General features: G+C 39.9%; 1 protein-coding gene and 1 long non-coding RNA gene across 7 annotated transcripts in view; one reads left to right on the top strand and one right to left on the bottom strand.

Annotated features, from left to right (window-relative positions):
- The window catches only part of atrnl1a (attractin-like 1a), a 338833-nt gene that overhangs the window by 272683 nt on the left and 40851 nt on the right, over positions 1-25299 (top strand). For all 4 annotated transcript variants that reach the window (XM_025897448.1, XM_025897447.1, XM_005473721.4 and 1 more), the window contains one exon: positions 5719-5814. In XM_025897448.1, the coding sequence (XP_025753233.1) occupies positions 5719-5814 (96 nt within the window). The remainder of the gene's footprint in view (positions 1-5718; positions 5815-25299) is intronic.
- On the bottom strand, positions 290-8697 carry LOC109204828 (uncharacterized). 3 transcript variants are annotated; one of them, XR_003213457.1, is made up of 4 exons: positions 8507-8697; positions 8362-8401; positions 1324-1430; positions 290-762 (listed from the first exon to the last, which is right to left on the bottom strand). It is a non-coding gene; the product is annotated as an uncharacterized LOC109204828 (long non-coding RNA). The 3 variants fall into 3 exon arrangements; XR_003213458.1 differs by lacking the exon at positions 8362-8401; XR_002064349.2 differs by lacking the exons at positions 8362-8401; positions 8507-8697 and adding an exon at positions 3741-3955.

Here is a 25299-nt window from a genome sequence, read left to right as displayed (position 1 = left end):
AGCTCTCCATGCAGGTGAAGTGAGCCATCCTTAAGCTATCCAGGAAAAACTCATCCAAGAAATTGCTACAATATTAGGAGTGGCAAAATCTACAGTTTGGTACATCCTGAGAAAGAAAGAAAACACTGATGAACTCAGCAACGCAAAAAGACTTGGATGTCCACTGAAGACAACAGTGGTGGATAATCGCAGAATCATTTCTGTGGTGAAGAGAAATCCCTTCATAACAGCCAGTGGACTCCAGACAAAACAGGAAAAAAAATACAAGAAGTAGTTGAAATCTCTTTATTCAATCAGGAAAGTATTTACACGACATAACCTACAGCAAGCACTGGTAATTAAAGTGAGTGAAAGCATAGACATGAGTCTTGGCAAAAGGGAAAATCTTAACACAAGAATCTTCCGAACTGGGCTAAGAGACTGGTCAGAGGAGCAGAAACAGGCAGCAAGGGGTTGGGCAAATCTGCAAAAGAGGTGAGGGCAGTTAGACGGGGTAGAGTGTCCAGGGAGAATGTGTCAGGTAGCGTGTACACAAAGTAGTGATGAGATCCTTGGAATCCAAGCTAGTCGGGCAGAGGAGGAGGTAGTAGGAGAGACCTTGGTCCGAGAGGAGGCCAATGGTGGGTGGGCAGGCGGCGAGTGAGGAGCAGTACCGGAAAAGAATGCCAATGGCCAATAGGTGAGTGGTGGTCCAAGCTGACAGGAAATAAGTGGTGTCTGTCTGAGGTGGGTGAGTGCACATGAGATAAAATCTGAGGCGGGCTGGGTAAACAGGGAAATAACGGACAGGAAACAATCACTAGAAAATGTCTAGCTGTACTGGCCGGTTTACCATGCTGAGTGAGCCGATAATCTGCCAAAGACTGGATGGCTGCATTGGTCATTTTGAACGGCAGTTAACTGCATCCGATGATTTGCAGGTGTTATTTCCATTTTTATTCATATAAGTCACCTTCCTGTGACTCCCTTTATTTGTTCAACTTCCTGTCCACCCCATTTTTTTCCCACCTGTCTCTTTTCTCATGTGCTTAAATTCCTGTTAGTCAGTTCCTTATGTTTTTATTCCCACCTTCTCCTCTTTCCTTGTTAAAGTGTCAGGTGGTCTACCTTTGTATGTCACTGGTCTCTCTTGGAGTTTGTGGACTATCATTAGCTTTGCATGTACACTTGTTTTTGGCGCTGACAAACGCATGCTGGTTTTGTTTTTGTAGTACCACCAATAAGGGGCAGATGGTTACTCAGTGTGGTATTACACTCCCCCCCCCCCCCCAACAAAGACCTACAATCATGCAAACACCCACATACATGGATGGGTTTACTAACCTTTCTATAGCTGTGCCCTCACAGAGCTGGTGTGAAGTTTAATTGCTGCCACAGTAGAAGAGGGACACTTGTGATGCTATGAAACCCATCATTAGACAGGAGTAGATCTGAAATCAACAAACATCACATTACACAGATATTTCCAGTCTAACAGGACTGACAGTTTGAGCTTGCAGGTGCTACTGTGGTTGAGCGGTGTTCTGTGAAACATAATTCAGCATGTGATTGGCTTCATTGTTGCAGCGCTCTCATTTCTTCTCTTGGCTGTTTATGCGTCTGTCTGTCCAACTGAGATGGTTGGATGGATGGATGAATAAATGTGTGGATTTTGTGCCACCCCTCATGGCTATATAAACACAAACATATTTGATATGGAGTAAAAAATGTGGAGAAATGCCCAGCACCAGTATTATCTGAAAAATATCAGTTTTGTGTCTTTCTCTGATTTAGTTTGGGATTTCAGGTACCCGGCTAAAGCCCTTGCAGGAAAATTGGATAATATTTCTAACTGTAACTTAAACACATACGCACATACGCTTTCTTTGCTCTCCGCCCTCTTTTGTCATCTCAGTGGTGTGTGGTGTGGCACTGCTTGTTTACAGCACAGCAGAGTTAATTAGCCGTTTTATGGCTGATTTACAGTCCGACGGGCAGACAGAGAAGATGGCCGCTGTCTTGTCCTTGTTGCCCGCTCAAGGACTTGTCAAAGAGGGCATTAAACTCGCAACACATGCACAAGCACTCACACACAGACATAGACAGACAAGTGGTCTTTTTCTGACCAAAATGTATATTTGTATTTTTTCTTTGTATTTATGTGTATATATAAAGATGTTTGGAGGTACCACGTACATGGAGTACACACTTGCATCTTCAATACACTTGAAAACTTAGCCCAGACGTGAATATTAAACCCACTTTTTATGTCCAAACATAATTCCACTGTCTAGACTCATTTATCAGGTTGCAGCGCACACACACGCAGATGTGACCCGGCTCACCTTGACCAGTTTGTCTAATCTCACTAACAGAGGAGCAACAGCTTTAGGGAATAAAGAGCTGAGAGAACACCTCGCATGACACAAACTCGCACATGGGTGCACGCAAACGGTGTATAAACAGCTCAGCTACCGTACTGCGGTAAAAACTCTTAGGGAGGAGACTTTGTTCAATGGTCTGATGTCTCCTTCACACCGTAATCCTTGTCTAAACTAAACCAAACAGCCTTAATTTTGGAAACTTAAAGAAATGTTGAGGGATCCAGTTAAGGATGACTTAATTAGGAATTTTCAGACCCAAATTTTCCAGTACCAGCACAGCTAAGAATAAGAAGTGGTTGAAACTCTGATGTTATAAAAAGTAATAATCTTAATGGAAAGAGAATTTATTAGGATGAGGGATATGCGTTCAGCATACACCATATGATTTTCTTTTTCAAGATTTAAACAAAGATGCATAAATGAAATAGCAGCGAGGTTTTGGATGGTTAGTGAACCATCAACCAAAGCTAGGCTTGCTAGGCTAATATATAAAACAGAAGCAATCCAGAGCTTATTCACCACATTGGCATCGTAATTGGCCAGACGGTGGTTCTTCTTCTTCTTCTTCTTTTAGAAATATTAGTTTTGGTGTGCTGGGAGTCTGGAAGCTGAATAAGCTACACTCTAAGGTTTGGGGAAAAAAAAAAGTTTGCATAAAGGTCTGTGAAGACTTTCAGTCAGAAGCCACTTGGATGAGAAGTGAAACATCTTTGCGAACCTAAAGAAGAAATTGTCTTTTTTCAAGCTCTCAAGATTTGCATAATGGTAAACTGCACATGAATACTGTTAATACAACAAATGACTACTGTAAATTCTGAAAAAAAAAAAGGAAATCAACACTGAAGCACGACGGACGAAGTCCAGAAATATGGCTGACATTTAATTACTTACCAACACCATAGCACCGTCGCCCACTTAGGTTCAGTTACTCCAGGCAGTATGGACTAGAGGCACATTTGCATGTATAGTAGTGACCTTCACATTCAAAATTGTGCCAATGAGTCTGAGCGTTACTTATGAATAGTTTTTCAAGGGGGTTAATATGCAATCTGAAGGCCCTGGGACAGTTTGGTGCTGATCACAGGTCTGTCACACTACATTTAAAAAAAAAAAAAATCCTTTTTTAAAAAAACTTTTTATCTTAATCAGGGTGATTAACAAATGCCTCTGTGTCTAACAGATGCACCTCTGGACCCTATTTTCAGTATTTTTGGACCTATTTTTGTCTTTTTTTCCCCTGCACCCTTCCCTCCCTTTACAGCAGTATAACAAATCATGACGCACTCATAAAGGTTTAAAAACGCTTAAAGGGGATCTGTTACCTCATCCACAGCTTCCAGTACACAGACACCCTTCCTCTCACACACACCTACTCACCTAGTCTTTTACAAATCTAAACTGACATCTGCAGGAGGCTAACAGCGATGCTAGCAAGCACTCGCTGTCATGTGAGCAGCATTCCCACAGTGGTGACAGCTAACAAGGAAAGACATCACATTAGCCGGCATGGCAGCGTGCTAGCAGAGCGCTTGCCGCCGCCGGAGCACCTGACTGCGCTGATGTAGCTACAGGTGTACTATTCAGTCATGCTTAAAGAGTCTGACATCGGCAATCGAGCAGCCGGCGGCGCGCTAGCACAACACCTGACAGCCAGTTAATGTCAGTGTGCAGCCTTTTCTCATCAACAGGAGAGGACACAGCAGCACGAGAGCGGCTTCAGTTTAGAGAAGTGTAGCAAAGTGTAGAAGCCATTAACATTTAGGAGGGGTTTATATTTTTTTCTCTTTCCTTTGCTTTTCTCCTTTTCCTGTCCTGTCCTTGCCTTTTCTTGTTAATTTGTTTTTATTTTTCTCTTTCTTAATCTAGTGCTGTGCTTTTGGCTTCTTTTATTGGTTTTGCTCCTTTCATTTCATTTTTTCTTTATCGCCATCCATCTATTTTCTTTTGCTTGTCCAATTCAGGGTCACAAGGCGGGTGGGGGCTGGAGATATGCCTCGTTATCAGTTTCTTTTTCTTTCAATTTCAAATATTCTCTAACATCCTTGCAGTGCTTCTGTTCCTAATGTCTTTCTTTTCTTTTTCTTTTGGGCTTGTTTCTGATATTTGTGTACTTGGATGACTTAAAGCAGAGAATGTTAAGAAGTATAAGGAAAAGTCTGTTTTAAACCACTTCACCACATCCTTATATTAGATGTTTGTTTGTTTTTACTTCGACCTACTGTGAGTGTTTTTGTATGCTAAGTCAGAAGTCCTCCAATCTTCAGGTTATTCACATTAGAGACCAAAAACTTGATCGTCTCCCATTGTCTTCCCAACATTGCTTAACATGGCACAGCCTGCATCAGGCAGAATTTCTGCCAAAACGACCAGAAACATACTGATTATTGCCTGGCATGTAATTGGCTAGAAATGAGTTCTTCTGTGTGTAGAACAGGTGGCTAACCCCAAGCTAAATGTAGAAACAAAACCCCATTAACATGTCCGTATTGATTTGGAAAGAGCTGGGAAACCGAGCTAATGATGGAGAGGGGAGATGAAGATGCAGTGAGCATGTTGTTATTTTTCAGGTGTAGATGCACTCCTTAGCTTTATTGATGATGGTGCGTGCCTCTGTTTTACTTTGTGTGGGAGTATTCTTCTCTTTCTTTCTCTTTCATTCTTCATTTAAACGCTGTGCTGTATCTGTGTTTGTGTTTTCGGTCAGTGTTTGGACCTCATGCTGATGAAGGCCTCGCTGTCTCCCTTTGTTCATCTGACATTTTCTCATTAATGAAGTTTGCCTGCCCTCCTCCTCCTCCCCTCTGACTCCCACCATTCCCCACCAGCTGCTTTTCCCCACTCATCGTTCCTCCTGTGTGTCTAGCAAGCATGCTACTTTGATCTCTGCCCCCCTCCATTCCTCCTAAACCTATATTTTCATAATCCTCCTTTCTTTTTTATCATTTTTCTTCATCTACCTGCTTCTTTCTTCCTGCTTCGTTACTTCTGGCCTTCTTTCCAGTGATATCCTTTTGTCAATATTACTCCTTAGCCCTGTTACTTCTCTTTCTTACCACCGTAACGCGTTCGCTTTTGTCAAACAACCCTGATTTCACCAAAGGTTTTTGGGAGGTTTTTTTTGGCAATGGAGAAATTGTGAAGCACTTTAATCTCATTTAGTTCGCACTGTTAGGATGCCCTTGAGCAAAGCACTTAACCTCCAGCTGTTCTCTGTAGAGTTTCTCAAGGATAAATCCAGTCCAAGTGTAAAAGAATAACAACCTGCGTTCCGACACAGTAATCTGTCAGAAATAAATCCATGAAAATAAGTTGCTAAATTAAAACTCTTTTCTTTTTTTCCCATCTCACTCTATAGCAGCTGATGAGAGAGCGACAGCAGATGGCCAGTCGTCCCTTCGCCTCGGTCACTGTAGCACTGGAGGTTGGTGATGACCAAGAGGAGCTGCTACAGGTCAGAACTAAGGCACAAACACAGAAATATACGCAACCAAAGAAAACTTGAACACATGGGTGAATTCTTAGCATTGCAATGGATAAAAGACATGATGTCTAACACTCATTGTGTTTGCAAATCAGCAGACTTCATGCTGTTACGACTTTGTTAGCCCTTTGACCTTCTGTCATGGCTGCTGTTGTGGAAATGATATGTGCGGATGCAAAACATGATCTAGACACTGTGTCTGTGTGTTGAATTGCAATTTGGATTTTTCCTTTGAACTACTCGGAGTATCAGGCTCAAGTTGTGAAGAGCTGTGATAAGAATGATCTCACATCATCAGCATCAGCAGGTTATCAAAGTAAACTGTTCACATGAGTCCACGTAGTAAGCGATCAAGTTCCTTTAACAAAAGAGTAAAACAGATATTAGTGATGGAGTCACGTGTAGTTAGGCATCTAATCCCTGCTGGTGGTCCAAAAACTAATTGAGAGCACTTGTACCAAAGCCATAACTATTGGAATAGTGCACCGAGAGCTACCAGGAAGCCTGGTGAGAATGGTGGTGAGAGGGAGAGGCTTATAAAGACAGTGTGACATGATTAAGGTTTTTAATTGGAATACACAGAGCCTTCCTAAAGCACAGTGCATGGCCAAGTGAATAATCGACCAGTTCAGACAGAATGACAGTGTGGCCATACCATTGTTTCTCAAGTAGCCATTAGAAAACAAAGCGCTAGAGAAGGGATGTGCCAGCCATAGCAGCACTATGTGGTGGATCTGAACAGAGTTCAAATTATGCACAAACAACCTCCTAATCCCTCTCTTGTGCCACGAAGCACCATTGTGAGCTCATCCAGAACCAGCTCTGGTGTATATACTCTGGTGTTGCACTTTTAACCTCATAAGTTTGTCATAAAAATGTAGAAGGCTAGGTTTGTTCTGCAGTTCTGCAACATTTGTGTAGTCACAGTGACTTAACCCACTAGGTTTGAAGACTTACCATTTGCTGTGTTGGATTATTTTTTAAATCAAACTCATTTTGGTTCACAGGACACATGCAGGCCTGTGCATGAGCCAAGAACTTAAGAGAGCTGAAACCCTGAGCACAAGTGAAAAACACCTTTTACCCCACTCTCTTTTATAATTTGCCAGACAACATAAGATTTTTTCTTGTTGAAATATCTTTCTCATTCAGTTAGATATTTTTAGAATAAGTACATCATTTTGTTTATCTTTAGTGAGTCTGACATACAGATCACAAAGGAAAGGCACAAAACCTCCTAATGCAGTCTTTGGTTAATCTTCCAATATGCCCAATGTGATGGGATCTCCACCCATGTTTGGCACCACTGTCACTTCTGGTCCAGGAGGGTGGAATGTTTCCATATTGTTTATCAAGGTTAATTCATAGACTTTATAACTGTGTCACACAGGTGTGTCTCCACAAAAAAGGGGGAGAGGTCCAGTTCAGGGACTGGTTAAGATGGGAAGGCACCTGTTAGCTGCAGGCACCGGTGTCACCATCTCCATGTTAGTCACCAGTATGACTGAGTAAAGTTTAAAAAGATGATTCTTTTGAATTGCCTTGTTGTACTGTTTTTAACTTGGTTGTGCTTTTCTGCTGTACAGTTGGACATTTTACTTTGTAGGCTATGGAGATTGACCCTCTTTAGGAAACCACATGAAGTGGCCATTAGAGGAACTGCACTTTTGGAGCTTAATTAAATTAATCTAAATTAATTTGAATTCAAATCAATTCGAGTTTATTTATATAGCACCAAATCACAACGAAAATCACCTCAAGGTGCTTTATATTGTAAGGTAAAGACCCTACAATAATACTGAGAAAACCCCAACAATCAGATGACCCTCTATGAGCAAGCACTTGGTGATGGTGGGAAGGAAAACCCCCTTTTAACAGGAAGAAACTTCTGGCAGAACCAGGCTCAGGAAGAGGCAGCCATTTGTTGCGACCCAATTGGAGGCAGGAGGAGGACAGGACAAAAGACACGGTGTGGATGAGAGTCAGAGATTAATAACTAATGACTGAATGCAGAGTGGTGTATAAAAACTCCTGTGTTGGATTATTTTTTCCAGCCCCTAAGGTTGTTGCTTAAATTTAACCAAGAAAGAGTCAAACTTCCCTTGGCTCGGAACTGAAGCCAGTGTGAATACTAATGGCTGTTTGTTTATTTTCTATTGACCAAGCAAAGAAGTGCATTTGCATTCTGAAACAGAACTAAACAAAAGAGTTCATTTTTAAAGAAGATAATTGCTCAAAGATGGTTCTACAAAATACAGTATGCTGTACTAGGTGAACTGTAGGTGAGCTGCTAAGCAAATGGTGTTAAGCTGACATTTGCAGACATTCAGTGTGTGTGTGTTTGTGTGTGTGCGGACCACAGCAATTGATAGAAATGACTGAAAACATATTAAACACTTGCATGTCTTTCTGTGATGTTGCAGGCGCCCTCAGGCTTTAAGGTTTGCAAGAAAACAGGACGACATGAAATTGTCTTTAAGATGCTCTGCCAAGCAGATGTAGACAAACACAGCTCACCTTAAAAACATCCATTTTACACCTCAGGGAAGATAGGAAGCTGAGGGGGAGAGAGTGCAGCTGGTTTCAATAGCTCACTTTTCACTTAACTGTCCTGTGTGAGAACAGGCTCGCTCTGTGATTGTCCAACATGCTGGCGCCTCACCTTCATCTGCTGGCTCTGAAGGGTCCTCCAGAGGCAGTCTGGGTGGTGGAGTAGGGGCCCTGAGAGAGGCAGCTGGCCCCAGTGCTCATATCAGCCTCTTGTACAAAGAGAGCAAAGAACATGAAAGCAGCACTCTCAGTGAAATGGTAACTGCCAAATCAGCCGTGCCCTTCTCCGGCAGACTATTGTTCAAATACTATTGTCACCTCTGTTTTGTGATTCCTGCCGAGTTTAAATAAACAGAGAGACGGATCGGTTGTGGAGTGGTAATTAGAGTGAATGGCAAGTGGATCCAAATACCCAGAGTGAAACATTTCTGAGAAATGAATTGAATTGCATTCTGAACTATGATGTTTGCTTCCAACAGTTGGGGAAAAATATATTCAACATTGTGCTGCATACTGTTAAAATAACCCCTTTCCTTAACAGCAGTACACTCACTAACAGCCCAAACACATTCCCTCCCGAGCTGTGACAGGTTTAGTCCAGTTTGAGCCTAAGTAAGAGAAACGGAGCTTTTGAAAATATCAAAACAAGAAAAGAAAGAAAGGTTAAACCAGTTCAGCTGGTTGGAAGCTTCATGTTTTCAACGAGTTGGAGAAGAACAAATATATAAATATAAATATAGGTTCAATCTGAAAAGGTAATAAAGTATGACATTACTTAACGGTCCATAATGAAACCCATAGTGTGGGGTTAAAAGATGTGGTTATGGCGAACGAGTGGGATTAATTTGGTTCATAGATTGGGAAACATTTTTCTACGTTGTCTCTTGTCTAGCATATTGAAAAAATGCTCCATTTTTGATTGGTTTGATTTTGCAACAGTGAACACTGCTGGGCAGACACTTTGTAAGGTCTAGCTTTTCTCCGGGAGCTGTACTGGAAACAGGGAAGGCTGCCCCCATGGGAAATTGCGGGTCACCACTAAGTCACAAGCTTTGTGGACTTTGTTGAATATCACAAAAGCTACCTCAAATACAAAGAAATGCAGCTACAACAGAGACTCTGGCAGTTCCAGTAACTGGTTGAGGCCATTGGAAGGTGACAGAGTTTGGGGTTACTTCTGTTTTTTGCATTATTTCTGTTATTCTTGAGTCTCACAAGAAACTTGTGGATTGAAAAGAAATGTGACCATCCATGGATGCATCCCTAATGAAATCCAATTGATTAACAGACAAAACGGCAATTAAAATATTGATGGAGTCTCATTGCAGTTTGAGAAATAGTCACAATGTCTAACTATTGATTTGCATTTCTGATGTTTATCTGTTCCTGGACACCAGGATAACAATTTGCCCAGGCAGATTAACACACACACACACACACACACACACACACACACACACACACACACACACACACACACACACACACACACACACACCTCTGATCATCTCCCTGCATTTTAGTCTTCTTGCATCTTGAAACAGTCTAGAGCTCAAACAACAACCAAATCAGAAACTGACTTTCACTTTCCATGCTTGGCACTACATGGGTGAATGAGCCGATTTGGTCCTTTCCAACTTTTCATTAAGCAACAACAAAGCATGAGTGAAAACTACTGCTGACTAAATAAAAGATCAATTAAATGGATTTAGAGCCTCAGATTTTACCGGAGACTCAAAAAACCCCTGCAAAAACTTGCCTGATCACTGACATTAGAATTCCTCACAAAGGTGAGATCTGTACCTTCCTATTTTACCTTGTTGGATTTCAGTTCAGTTTTACCAAGTCTGCAACATCCAGCAATTAGAAAGTCCTCGTTGTAAAGGCCATCTTTGCTTTCCAACTGACAGGCTGATAACCCACAACTTACCTTAGTCAGAGCACGGCGTTCTGAAACTTACACCAGAGTTCTTCTTTATATATATAGATGCTAAAGGTTTATGCACAACAATGTGTTGCACTTTTTCTCCGTATGCCCTAGTAAGCTATCGATGTGTCATCTTTGCTTAAAAAAAGAGAAATGTGCCTAGTGTAATGTACTGTGACATTGTACATTTGCAAGTTGTTTAACAATAGATTATCTCATTACACAAGGTGCATGGAGCAGCAAATCAGAACAAACTAATTTAAGTGACCTTGCCTTGATGTTACTCATTTCGGCAAATAAATAATCCTGATGGCAGCGATGCATTGTGGGAAGTTAACTCTTACTCCTGAGCCATCTTTGTCATCCACGTCTGAAGCCAAAGTGGAGCCCCGTGACAGATGCTGCAGGAGATTTGATGGCGTTCAAGAGGCCAGCTGGTCAGAATAAAAGCCACATGAATAATAAAACTCTTCTATCAAAACACAATACATGTGTGCAAGTGTGCATTGAAAGCTTTTTTAGATGATGTGAAGTTTAAAACAAAGACTATTAGAGTCCTCTGCACGTTTGCTAAATCAAGAGAGATTCATAGACTTTAATAAATATTTATTGTAAAAAATGTTTTTGTTTATTTGCAACATTCTACTTTTTGTAGGTTCAAAGATGCATTAAACTTTAACATCCTCTCTGTATTAAACAAATAACATTACTGAAATGATATCACATCGCAGATCTATTGGAAAATTGTTCCCCTTGTGTTGTCGATGAAGTCGATGCAGAAAATATATCGATTCACGCCTTCAATTTAAAATCCCGTCCACCTCCACGTATCTCCCCTTCCTGCTTGAGGTTTCCTCTCCTCGCGTTGTTTGAGCTGAAGGTTACAGAAACAATAGTGAAGAGGGCTATCTGCACCTGATGTTTAATTAGTTTTAGTTTCGTTTTGGCCACGTTGGATTTGGCTGAGCTCGGTGTGGCTCATGTGCTTGCAGAAACCTCAGGAGTTCCTTCCCTTATCTCTGCCTCTCTGCCTGGTTTCCATTTCATTCTTGAAGGTGAGAGACAATGGAGCAGAACGCTATCTTCACACTGAGGTTAATTACACAACATCTGGTTCATAGTCAGGCATGCAGCTTAGCATAATTGTGTAATTAATGAGAGAAAAAGAACATTTCCATCCTGCCCTGCTATTTTATGTTGTCCTGCTTATGCAGTGCAACAAATAGAGTCATCATCACCCCATTTCATGCCATGTTTAGACAGCGAGCAAGGAGCACAGCACCTGTTGTTTCCACACTTGAGCAGTGATTTGGTGTGCAGAGGAGAGATGGGGAGGTGTGTCGATTCAATGATTAACATATAATTGCAAGGAAAGAAGTGTGATGGAGGAGACATGCATCTAGGGTGACTGAGTTGTGCTTGTTTTACGTTATCTGAGTTGGATCGCTTTTTTGACAATTTGCGTTTCGAACCATTATTTCTCCATTGTCATGCTGTGTGCCATTTTAATCCAATCACCACTGTTGAGCTTTTCATTTTATATTCAATCCAAGGTAATTGGTATTTCCGCTTATTATCTATACATACGAATTCAGTGAGATGACTGTTTTTTGTAGAGATACTTTGTCTCAAATTCAATCAGCCATGAAGAAGAACCTGGCTGATTACTCTGTGAGGGGTGAAGTAGGGCTGGGTGTCTTCACTGATTTCCAGAACTGATTCAATTCTGATTCACAAGGTTTCGCTTCGACTCAGTTTTGACTCAGACAGTCAAAAATATTATAATTCTGATCATTTATCAGTACTGACACTTGTGAGACTTCATCAGAGGTGCAAGCATTGAAGCAGATGCCTCTGTGTCAAAGTAACTGAGGATAAAACACAGGAAAAACATGAAGGAGATTTTCCTGGCCTGGCTTTTTATAGCAGATAACCACCTTAAAAATATCCTGCAGTAGATCAAAAACAGAAGAAAACCATGAGTCAACATATGAACATAACCTGATGCTGCTTGTCTCGAAGTACACTGAGAGAGAGAGCTGTGCAGGAAGTGCGATTTTATTGTGGTGGAAGCAAAATTGCCAAACTAAGCAGGAATTCAAGCATAGTTTTGATCTTTTTTTGCTGCTGGTTCAGTGAATTTTGGTCGGTGAGTGACAAAACCTGCAACTTCAGAATGTGTGAGATGTCAATTTCAAGCACCCGACGGCATATCCGCGTACGTGCTGTCGTGCTTTGTCTTTACATCTTTTTGCGGAATCCGTTTGCTGGCTCTTCATTCGTTTGCTGTTTTAGCTGTTTGATGGTTGTTGAAATAGTTTTGTGAGCTTTAAGCTGAGATTCTGGCATTTCTCGCAAAATACATTTATATTTAAAAATCGATTCAGGATTTAATGAATCAAAATTGCATTATTCAAGCTAAAATTGATTTAAATCAACCCCTAGTGTGAAGGTATGAGGACTGAGAGCTCTGACTACAGTCCCGAAAAGTGCCATATAATACATTTTGCTTACGTACTACTAAATAAGACAGCAATTTATATATTTGTGAATTCCAATTCAGCCCCAGTTTCTGAAAGGTCTGAACATAAAAAAAAAAACAGCAACTGATTTGAATCTAGCCAATTTCCCATTCAGTGATGTGTTTGTGGACCCTTTCAGCATGAACGCTGTTTTTAGTTTGCTCTTTCTGAGCCACAAACTGAAACTGCAGAAAAGCATCACTTTCTTTGTCAAACTGATCCAATTTCCATGTTGAGGTTCATCACTGTTGTTGAGAGCTGATCCATCAGTGTGAAGCATCCAAGCTGCAGGAGTGGGTTTTTTTGGGGCCACACACTAACACATTTTTTGCTCGCTGTCTCCCTTGCTTACCAGATTTGTCTCGCTGCAACTTTTCCTGTTCCTCAAAAACAGATTTAGTTTGAAGTCTTGTTGTTTTAACACATCAGAGGTGATGCAGTGTGATCACAATGGTTCTTACAATGAAATTTAAATCAGGTTACTTTTTATACAGTAGTCAGAGTCACAGAACTCTGTGATCATACTTCATGGGTAACATCTCACTAAAATAATTTTACTGTAACCAGAAACAAATATTTAGAAGTGATTGTGTAACCGGGATTCAGTAGTTGAAGTCTTGTATCAAGTTTCACTGTACTGTGCTTTCCATACACCGCACTCACATCTGTACACTTCACTATTCTTTGCATGAAAACATTGTGTGGGAACATAACTGAGGGATCAGTTGCTTTTCTCACGGGAATATAATTACATGAGCATCAGTTCTAAAAGCCATGATTAAAATAAACAAAATACACAAACACTCATCATCTGACTCATGATTCATGTTCACTTTAACCGCATTGCTTTACCATACAGGGAAATACTGTATCTTCTTGGATAAATGGTGATTTTCTCAAGTTTTTCTCTAAAGCTTCCTTTAGGTTTTCTTTCAGAGGCTTCAGTTCACACAGAAAAAACAATTTTTTTTTTCAAATTTAAGTCAACTTCTCAGTAAGAAAGATTTTTAGGATCGATCACAATTTTCACGTGGACATGGTTTACTCTTAGACTTCCTAGGACACACCAAGGATGAACTTAAAATGTTCTCCAGGTGGATTTTCTTTTCAAAGACATTATTTCCATCTGCGAAAGACTGGCAATTACAGGTATTCTTGGAACAAGAGCCTTCTATCATTTAAATTTTCAAATGGCGAGGTGTCTGGGCTCGGTTAATCTCTTTTAATGATGCAGACTGCGTATGTCACAGCTGGAAACTTTTTTTTTTTTTTGTCCTCTAAAGACTTAATTATACTCTTCAAACAGAAAGAAAAGTACGTTGAGCAGAACTCGGTCAGTGTCAGGGATGGGTTAATGATACAAACTCCATGTGTCACAGCTGGAAAGAAATGTGTTGGCTTGCACACTTCCATGCAAACTCTTCTTTGTTATCGTCTCTGTTCTCAGAAGAGGAAAAGTCCAGTCGCACAGAAAAACAGAAACCATATGAACTTTTTACAACTTCTTTCTCTGGAGAGCATTTTCAGCTGGAACTTTACACGTTTTCAAAAATTTCCGGGTGTGCAGTGAATACTGTATGGCTAAAGTTTACTGGATTTCTTTTAATTTACATTTTTGGGTCTTGGATTGTTTGACATGTAGTGCTGAAACAGTTCACTACGGAGCCCCGCAGGGGACATGGGAGAAAAAAAAATTAAGACGGACTTGATCTCGCAAAAGTTTTGCGAGATCCCGAGTTAGTTTTGCGAGATCTCGCAAAAGTTCATCGTAATTTTTTTTTTCTCCCATGTCCCCTGCGGGGCTCCGCAGTTCACAGTTGACAAAGATTAGTAAACTTTTCAATGGCACGCCACAGTTTCCAGGGGTTTACTGCATAAAAATGATAAAATATTGAATTGTACGAAAGCAATTGTTTACCTATTTTGTAAACAATTTCTTCCTATTAAAAATTAGAAATTAATTCATGGGACTCAGATGTTTTGATCAAGTAACCATTAACATTGTTAACAATGCATTGGTAGTCGCTTCAGTTAACCCAGTTGTCTATGAGGAATTATTTATCAAAGTGATGTTTTTTCAGCATGTTGTGGGTTCAGAGATGCTCTTCTGTGAGTGGATGTTTTTATTTTGAAGGAGTCAGATCATTCTCTTCCAAATCGAAAAGGCATTTTCACCTGCTGCATTCTCTTTTATAGGTTCTCTTTTATAGGTTCTCTTTTTTGGACCATGCTCTGTAAATCCTTGAGATGGTTGCATGGGTAAATCTCAATAGATCAGTAGTTTCGAAAACTTCAGACCGTCTGGCACCGACAACCATACTACATTCAAAGCCACCACCTCATGGCATACGTGAGCCTCTTTTCCAACTAAAGATCGCCTCCTCTACAGCCCAACTTGATCAGAGCGTTCCAGCGAGTCATGGCCGCATCATGGAACCTAGGCAAAGTCATCAGCATAAATCGATGTTTGCACCGCCTCTATAAAATACTGCCATTACATCGTAAAGCTGATGAGCCCGCAGCAACTAGCATCTGCACGCCGCACGCCTCCGCCTGCAAAAAAATCAGTTCCCACCTTGCTGCTGATTAATGACAGGCTCCTGTTTTCATAATGCTATTTAAAGGAAGGAATGAATCAATTTCATATCTTATGTTTTAATGTGGCATATTTATTCTTCAGTTGCGTGGATTTAATGTGCGTCAGAAAGGAGTGTTGGTGGGTGGAGATGGATGCATGGATGGATGGATGGATGGAAGAACAGCGAGAACGAAGGGGAAAGAAGCAGATAAAGAATATTTATGATGACTGGGAGTAATATATGTTTGGTAGAAAAAAAGCACAGATAATTATTGAATGCATGCAATCACATCACACACACCGACCACTACAGGGCTTATCGGATAACACGAAAGCTTTTAGCCGACAGAGAAGAATGGGAAAAGGTGCAAACACATATGAAACACACTCATTTGCATTCATCTTGGACAATTGCATGTACGCTCCTTCAGTTTACTTTGGCTTTCCAGTCACCTGTGGCTCTTTCTGTGTGTCTCACGGCTGAAACGCATGGCTTTCACACACAAACACGCAGAGCTGTTATTAACTCAATAACTCACACCTCTGTCAACACTAACGAGGCTAAAACAAACCCATTCCTCTTCATGTTCTGTTTGCACTTTACTAAAAAGGCGCTTTTTCTTTTTTTTAATCATCCAATGCATGAACAGACATTATTTCACTGGCTGTAGGAGTAGCACCTGAACAACCTCAGCTGAGCAAATTTACTGATGGGTTTTCACCAATCTCCGTTTCTTGTTTTCTTTCTATAGTGTTTTTCTTTCTGTCTTTACTACCTCGCTGTCTCTGTGGTGTGTTTTTCTTTTTTTCCTGAGGTAAACAAGGGGTGAACGGTCTATTTTTTTGCGTGTTTTTACCCAGCAAGTTTATCATTTTGCAGTTTCCAATGAAGTAATTCAGGGTGAAGACAAAGATGCCAAGCACTGAGTCAAGGAAAAACACTGGAGGTTAAGATATGGCGCCAGAAAATTATGGTTGAACTTGTTGACCCAGCTCAGATAAAATACCACAATAACCAGCTCCTCCTGAAAAACATGCTGTGCTCAGTCAGACTTGGGTTTATTGTTGCCAGTAGGACGAAATGAAAAATGTAATCTGTTTTTTTCTAAATTAATCATTAATGTCTAAATTTCTTTAAATGTAAGAAATGCTTGAGTGAACCCATATTTTAAAATCTAAAAATTGAGAATCAGTGAAATAGATCTGTATTATATTTCTTCATATCGATAACTATACAAACACAATCTCGTCAATATACTTTCCTTTTCATCCAGATAAAGTTACTTCTTATATGTATTGTATGTAAAAGACCACATAGATTAATCTAATGATTAAAATCTTACTGAAGACTAATAAAATATTTATCAGTGCCAGTAAAGCTAAGTTTAAATTGTCCAACAGATTATAAAGGATGCATTGGATGGATATTTCTAAAAACATCTCAAAATACATTAAAACCTATTTCCTGATACTAAGGCTTGTCTTTACATACTGTACACATATATAATAATGATGTATCTAATAGTAATGAGGACCAGGATGAATATATTGTGGCTCTTACTTCAGGTTTTTTGCACAGCCTGAGGACAGACAAAGTTCATATATTTCTGTAGCGCTAAGAACTTGTTATATTTCTGCTTCATTGTCCTTCCTCCTCTGCACTAGAGGATTTACCTTGAAACAGTAGGTGGGAACCAATATCTTGCGGAGAAAAGACACAAAGTGCAATAAAAATATGGCAGTTAACCTTTTATGACTGGGCCTCCATCCTAAATTTTGGACTTTTTGTAGAGTCTACTTTTGGCTTTCGTCCCTGGTTGTTTTTAACAACTTTTATCAGTCCAAGCCACATTTGTCTCTTTAGCTTTAAAGAACAGCTTGCTCTTTTTACCATGGTACACCATATGTACCCTCTACATATTTGAGGAAGCGTAAACGGGTGTTTCATTTGATCTTTGACCAAACTTTATATTTCTGTTTTATTTTCAGCCTATATTCTCTTCAGCTCTCACTACTTGCAGCAGTGTTGCTATCGCAGTGTTTCAGATGTTCTGGACTCTTTACAGCCTCTTCACAGGTCATTTTATGGCTGCCATTCTGACCATCTCTCCTTGCGTGAAATTTTGAAAGTTGCATAGATTAAATTTTCATTCTTTAGCATAACCCCAGCGAGTTCTGATTTGACATATAGGAAACAAAACCACTGCTGTTGTTTTAACAGTTAGGTTTGTTTGGGTTTTACTTTGCAAAATTTGGTTTTTTGACAGTCTCAACAAGCTGATCCAGCTGAAATAAAATTATTTAGACATGTTCTCATGATGAAAAGTACTTTTCTTTTGCAGTTGATAATGATGCATACCTTTCTTTCTTCTGCACTGTATCAATCACATCATGTCAGTGTTTATGTACAAGCAGGTGTTGAGGTGCTTGTCACACTGATGTTTAATCTTTGCAACCATGAAACAATGTTAACATTTCTCAAGCCTTTTTATCTGCTACGCTGTTGTTTGTGTGTAGGCTATCACCACCAGCCTGTATATAAAAGATGAATGTAGCCCCCCTGATGTCACCTGTTAGCTTGTGAACTGTCTTCAGCACCCTCACTGTCTTAGTTATTTTGAAACTGTACTTGACTATATTTGGACCAGAGGGAAGATCCAGCAAGTTAACAGCTGGCATTAGATCTGGCCGGCTAGCCTGGTTAATAGGATCCATATACAGTTCAGTGTGATATTGAATGAAAAGCTAATTTTGACTAAAAACAGGTTTATAAGACTGTGTACCTTCTAACAGCACACTTAACCCCTTAGAGAAGTGCTGGGAAACATGTGCCACGGGGAACGTGCTATCCTTCATGGTGCACAGTCCGGTTTGGCTGACTAGATGACTTTTCAATATATGGACATTGCAGGAAGCCATATATTTAATTATTTTTAATGGAAACCAATGTTGTTCTCGGTGTAGTGATGGAATGCCAGCATTTCACAAACAGAAGTTGAGTGGAATGTGTGGAAAGTTGGCTTTTTTTGTACTGCCAAATCCAAATGTTTCTACCTTTTCACTGTTTCAGTACAAACTGGTGACATAATATTGATATTGCCCTTTTTTCTAGAGAGTTTAACTGTTAAGAACATTTCAGATTGTATACTTATTCCTTAACTGTTAAAAATGGGGTGGCAATAGGAAAGGGATCCATGGACCTAAATTTCTAGACAGGTCATATATAAGTTTTAGTATTAAAACTTTGCCTAGCCCATTGGGCATTTGTAGTAATAATAGTAGCATTTGAACTTTGCTACAGCAGTGTTTATGGGTAAAGTGACCTGATGAGCTGGACATGTTGTTGCCCTGTGTCTCAGGTGGTACAGCTGTTTAGTGCTCACTAGCTTGCTGTTTCAATTGTGCAAAGAATGACTCCATGACAAAAACATCACTGTGCTTAAAGTAAAATGAGTTTGACACCCTTGCATTGGAGTATGTCTCGCCTCTCACTTTAATTTCAATGGTCCTCAGGACATAAAAAGTGTCATATGACATGACTCTTATATTACTGAACACTCAATGAGAGGATATGACATCCATTTATCACTCAAAAAAACTGCTTCCTTGTATGTAGCCTTAATTACTTACTACTTACATAAGTGAGATTAGGAAAATTCTCCTTCAGAAGACCAGGTTTTTGTATTTTGGTGAAACTATAGGTTTTTTGGGGGGGTTGAAGCCCCAGAGGTTGGCTAATGGGATGGCAATGACAGGCTCAATACACAACATCTCAAATTGTGTAGTGACGTTTCAGTGTCTCTCAAATTTTGCGCTCATTTCTTCACAGCAAAACACATTTCTCTCTTTGTGTATCTTTCCTCATGTTGCCTCTTTCCTCTCCCATCTTGTTAATTCTTTTTTGAGCTCGCTCCTTCGTCTTTCTCCCTGAGTCTGTCCAGTACATCACGTTATTTAGTGTCAGTTTCAGGTTCAGCTGACCAAGCAGGAGCGCCTATTATGTCCAGAACACTCAGCCGGTGCATATACTGTGTTTGTGGGTGATGTTTTAGTGTGTGTGTGTGGATGTGGGTGTCTGTCCCTGCTTGCAACAGTTCTCGTTTCTCAGTTCTGAGAAAAGGGTTCGGGTGTGTGTGTGTGTGTGTGTGTGTGTGTGTGTGTGTGTGTGTGTGTGTGTGTGTGTGTTTGTTTGTGCTGATAGCTGTTCAGTGAGAAGTGACGTATTAAAACTAATATATACACAGGAGAATATTAAGGCAAACTAATGAAGGCGCCACAACAAAATGGAGATTCACAAGGTTAGAGGTACAGGTTTTGTGTTTACTTGATAAACCGTAAACTACTGTACATCAAAAGAGAAACAACAATAGCACTTTACATCCACACCCACTTGCATCAGAATGCATTTTATCCAGTCATTCTTAGACAATAAATTTGATTGATGGAAGAATGTCGATGTGTTAACATGAATAATACCTTTCCCTAATATTTAAAAAGCAGTTTATGCACGGCTTGTTCTGGTGTCAAGACAGGGACTCAAAGCAGGCCTCAATGATAACAGGATATGAAGTTGATTAAATCAGATAAATTAAGAAAGGAGATTGAGTGGTGGTGGGTTGTAAAGCGGCTTGTAGCTTGTACCATACATGAGGTAGCCAAAAAGGAGAAGGGTATCAGCTGATGTGAACTGGCATTGAGATATGCTGATCTGCCAGGATGGAGGTTTGACTTTGGTCTGTCATAATTAATGTTAAGCTTGATTTTGGGCATTTCATTTTTGTTTTACAAGGTTGTAGATGTGCATTAGGGAAACAGACTCCTGATGTGTCAGGTTGTAGCAGAGGCCAAACTTGTCCTATTTACATAGTGTCATATCTTCTTGGCACTTACCTTATCTGTCCGTGGTCCATTGCGGCTTACTTTATGCATTAATAATATAATGTAATTACTTTTAATGTACTTCAATGTCAGTGTCAGGCCCTGACTCTCCTTTGTTCTGCTTTTGTTACCTCCCATATACTTAATGACGAACCGGTTAAACACTATTCTTTACTTTTAGCTGTGAATCTGAATATCCTGGAGTTAAATATAGTCCTTACTGCTGCCACTTGGTCTTACAAATATTTGCTATTTTGTCTTGCATGCTTGAAAGCACACTTTCATTATGATTATTAAACAGCTGTCCCAAAGTCGACCAAGGTTTTTCACATTATTGTTAGTATTGTGTTATTTTATATATGACATTCATGCACTGTAGCATCAGCAAGCCTTAAGGCTCTTTAGATAGTCATACTCTTAGATTGTAGCACCACTGCCACACCAGTAAACCAGGACTGTGTACCACAAAATAGAGAGAGGGAGGAAATGGTTCAGAATAGGCTTCAATCAAACTAGGCCGCTTGAGGTCTTGGTGTTATCCGGCCGTTTCTGAATTGTCCAATTAGCTATGATGAATTTGACAAACGGGAATATAACACATGCTTCCAAACAGGCAGTTCTCAAAGATGTCCATAGTACCGAAAACTGATGGAAGCAGGCGTGTGAGGAACGAGTAATGGCTTCAGAGAGAAGGTGAAAATATTCACACATCCTATCTATGCCAGCTATGGCTGCCAGCTGTTAGATGTTTGTTTGTAAAAGTAACAGAATTTGTTGCACTACCACCAAAAATCAGATTTGTTAAATGCTTTTTTGAACTTAACAACAGCCACTGCGAAAGCAAAACCACGTCTTTTTAAACCTGATAAAATATCTGTGTGCACAGAGACTTTCAGAGTGCAGTATTGTGCTCATTCACTTTAGGCCATTTCTTCAGCATACAGCCTTTGCTTCCCTGCCCTCTTAATGATGAGTGTATTTCTTTGTTCTCCTCTTGCCTCCTTAATCGATATCTCTTCCTCTCCACCTCTACAGTCCATCAATACTGAATTTGGAGGGGAAAAAACATTTTCAGGAATGATGATAGCCATCGGAGGATTTTTATGTGGGTTCGTGTCCACATGTGTACATATATATACAGTACAGTACATGTCTTTGTATATGTGTGTACAATCATGCGTGTACGTATTCCCCTATGGATGCAACTTCACATCGTTGGCAGCAAAACACATTAATCTTTCCAACACTAATAGTGAAAAAAGAAGTGGAAAGGACAGAGGATGTGTGGGTGTGTGTGGAGAGAGGGTGAATGAAAGATATACTCCACCTTCCAAATTAAGAAGAGGCAAAAAAAAAAGTTTGGCTTTCATGAGGCATTAGAGAGATGATTAATTTGTCGTCTCAGAGAAAGAGGGATGGAGGGATGGAACGAGATGAGGGAGCGGGAAAGAGACAGTGAGGGAGAGGTTGTGAAGTGGCCCTTCTGTCCTCCCTTGCGGTAATAGGATTGTTCGTTTACTGACGTGCTGATTAAAATGGAAATTCAACACAAGTCCAGACTCCCTCTGTCTCACACACACAAACACACACATTCATACAGTGTGCTTAGTATGCAGGTGTGTGGAGACAAGGATGTGACCTGGTGTCCCGCTCTCAGGAATGCAAGAGGAAATGACAGGGACAAAAATGAAAAACATAAAAATAAAAAGGAATGATGGAGAGTGAGAAAACATAAAAGACAGATAATGGAATAAACAAAGGCAGAAGGGGGAAACAAAACTTCGGAAAGGTATGAGGGGCCGTACAAGCCAAAATTCATTCTTTCACTCTCACACACATACATTCTTCTTTCACACACATATATATTTTCACTCTCACATACATATATTTTCATTTATGCATTCCTACATTTTGCTCTCATTTACATGCATTCAATATGCATTTAATCTCACAAATAATATATGTATGTAAGAAGAGAATGCATACATGTCAGAAGAAAATATATGTATGCAAGAGAATAATGTATGTGAATGAAAGAGTTTAATGGAAACGGAAGGCTGGGTGTCTGTACCGCTGTGATTGGCTGAGAAGCACGCGCGGGTCACTTTCAAGTGTCTGACAGTATGGAGGGGGGAGAAGAAACTCGAGTTCTTCAGCAAGCTATCGGGGTGTTAAGAAATATTTTATCATCTCCTGAAACGGTCACATCGTTGTCCTCGTCACTTGATCGAGATGGGACGGGCTCAACTTTTTTTTTTACGTGCGCTCAAATTTTTTTTAGGTGCGCTCAGAATAGTGGGACAAAAATAAGGCCATAGGTAACAGGCATCTCCGAAAATGTTAGAGCACTTATGGAAATATGTGATGTCTTGATGAATCAAGCAGATATTTGAAGTTTACACAGCACCATTCTCGCATGAAAATATCTTAAAAGTTTATTTTGTGACCTATGGCGTTATTTTTGTGCCACAAAACCAGCCAATCACAGACTTGGATGCAAAAATATCTGATTGGCTGTTCTGGTCTCCAATCAGCTCGAAATGACGAAATGCAATATCTCAGAATCCATTTCGTCCAAAACTCAAACGAGGCAGTGGCAGAGAAGCACAGAGTGGCGGAGTTTGAAATATTACTCTTTCTGGGTTACTGTGGCGTTATTTTTGTGCCACTATTCTGAGCGCACGTAAAAAAAAAAGTTGAGCCCGTCCCATCTCGATCAAGTGACGAGGACAACGATGTGACCGTTTCAGGAGATGATAAAATATTTCTTAAAACCCCGATAGCTTGCTGAAGAACTCGAGTTTCTTCTCCCCCCTCCATACTGTCAGACACTTGAAAGTGACCCGCGCGTGCTTCTCAGCCAATCACAGCGGTACAGACACCCAGCCTTCCGTTTCCATTAAACTCCTTCCGTTTCCACTATACTCTTTCATTCACATACATATATTTTCTTCTGACATGTATGCATTCTCTGCTTACATACATATATTATTTGTGAGATTAAATGCATATTGAATGCATGTAAATGAGAGCAAAATGTAGGAATGCATAAATGAAAATGTATGTATGTGAGAGTGAAAATGTATGTATGTGAGAGTGAAAATGTATGTATGTGAGAGTGAAAATATATGTATGTGAGAGTGAAAATGTATGTATGTGAGAGTGAAAATGTATGTATGTGAGAGTGAAAATGTATGTATGTGAGAGTGAAAATATATGTATGTGAGAGTGAAAATATATGTATGTGAGAGTGAAAATATATGTGTGTGAAAGAAGAATGTATGTGTGTGAGAGTGAAAATGTATGTATGTGAGAGTGAAAATATATGTATGTGAGAGTGAAAATGTATGTATGTGAGAGTGAAAATATATGTATGTGAGAGTGAAAATATATGTGTGTGAAAGAAGAATGTATGTGTGTGAGAGTGAAAATGTATGTATGTGAGAGTGAAAATATATGTATGTGAGAGTGAAAATATATGTATGTGAGAGTGAAAATATATGTGTGTGAAAGAAGAATGTATGTGTGTGAGAGTGAAAGAATGAATTTTGGCTTGTACGGCCCCTCATAGAAAGGCATAAGGATAAGTTTCAAAGTTACAGGAGTTAATTTGATCATAAATTATTCATCTTCAGGAGTGAAACTCCAAAGTCTTGTAAATATCAGCTTTTAATTTTATAGTAAATATACATGATGGCTGCTTTCTGTGACCGCTGTGGTTTTGTTCTGTTTGCTGAATGACCATTTGTGAAATATGTGTTTGCAGACTGCAGTTTGGTACACGAGCGTTTAAGGATGAGAAATGATATGCCAGCAATATTTATTTTTGTATTAATGCAGAGTCTTTATGTACCTAATATAAAGCATCTTGACACAACTATTGTTGTGATTTGGTGGTATATAAATAAAACTGAATTACGTTATTAAGACATTTCCAAATTTGCTCAGTGTCGTAAATGTTGTAAATGAATTGCCATGCTTTGGTTAGGCCAAAATACACAAGCAAGAAGTAAACTGTACAGTAAGCAAAGCAGGTGCTTGCTTATGGAAAAACTGGTTTCTGTTCATCACAGAGATAATGACTGATGATGTAGCCTCTATGGAAAAAATATACTCTTTACATAGTTGTCACACAAACAGATGTTAATTTTAGACATAGATAACCCAAGTACATACAAAATGCACTTTTTAAATGATGATTTCATTTTTTCATTTTTTTCACATTGCTCTCGAGGAACTGTGACCCACTCTTCTTAGTCTGGAGTCTGAATAGGCCACTCCAAAGCCTTCATTTTGTTTTTTGTTTTTAAAGCCATTAAGAGCTGGACTTGCTGGTTTGTTCCCGATCACTATTCAGCTGCATAACCTGACTGTGCTTGAGGTTCAGGACACAAAATGATGGCCAGAAATTGTCCTTCGGGATTTTCTGGTGGAGAACAGAATTCATGGTTCCATCAAATACACCAAGTTATCCAGATCCTGAAGAAGCAAAACAGCCCCAGGCCATCACACTACTACCACCATGTCTAGCCCCTTTTCCATTAGTACCTACTCGGATTGACTCGGCTTGGTTCACCATGGTTTGCAGGGTTTTCCATAGTACCTGGTACCAGGTACTTTTTTAGTACCTGCTCACCTGGAGTTCCAAACAATCTGAGCAGGTACTACAATGTGATGCTGTCAGACAGCATGCCACCGATTGGTTGTTCAGTAGCAGCACCCTCAGTCATAAGAGTGTAATAAAAGCACCATTTTTGAAACCTGGCAATGAGGGAAATGGCTACAGAAAACAACGCCATGATCCCCGGGTCTGATGAAAAGCCACAGACTGAGCAGCAGGTATATTCTTGCCTGACCGTCCACCTTTTTTGTAGCGTTTGTGTCACAAATTAATTACGTCACAGATGCTCGGACGCATTGCGATGACAATGACAACACACACTAGTACGGACTAGTACTCCAGATACTTTATTCCAACATTTCAACTTTTGTCTTGTATT

The sequence above is a fragment of the Oreochromis niloticus genome, linkage group LG13 (assembly GCF_001858045.2).
Source record: "Oreochromis niloticus isolate F11D_XX linkage group LG13, O_niloticus_UMD_NMBU, whole genome shotgun sequence".
NCBI classification, from domain to species: domain Eukaryota; kingdom Metazoa; phylum Chordata; class Actinopteri; order Cichliformes; family Cichlidae; genus Oreochromis; species Oreochromis niloticus.
This window is presented reverse-complemented; position numbering and strand designations above follow the sequence as displayed.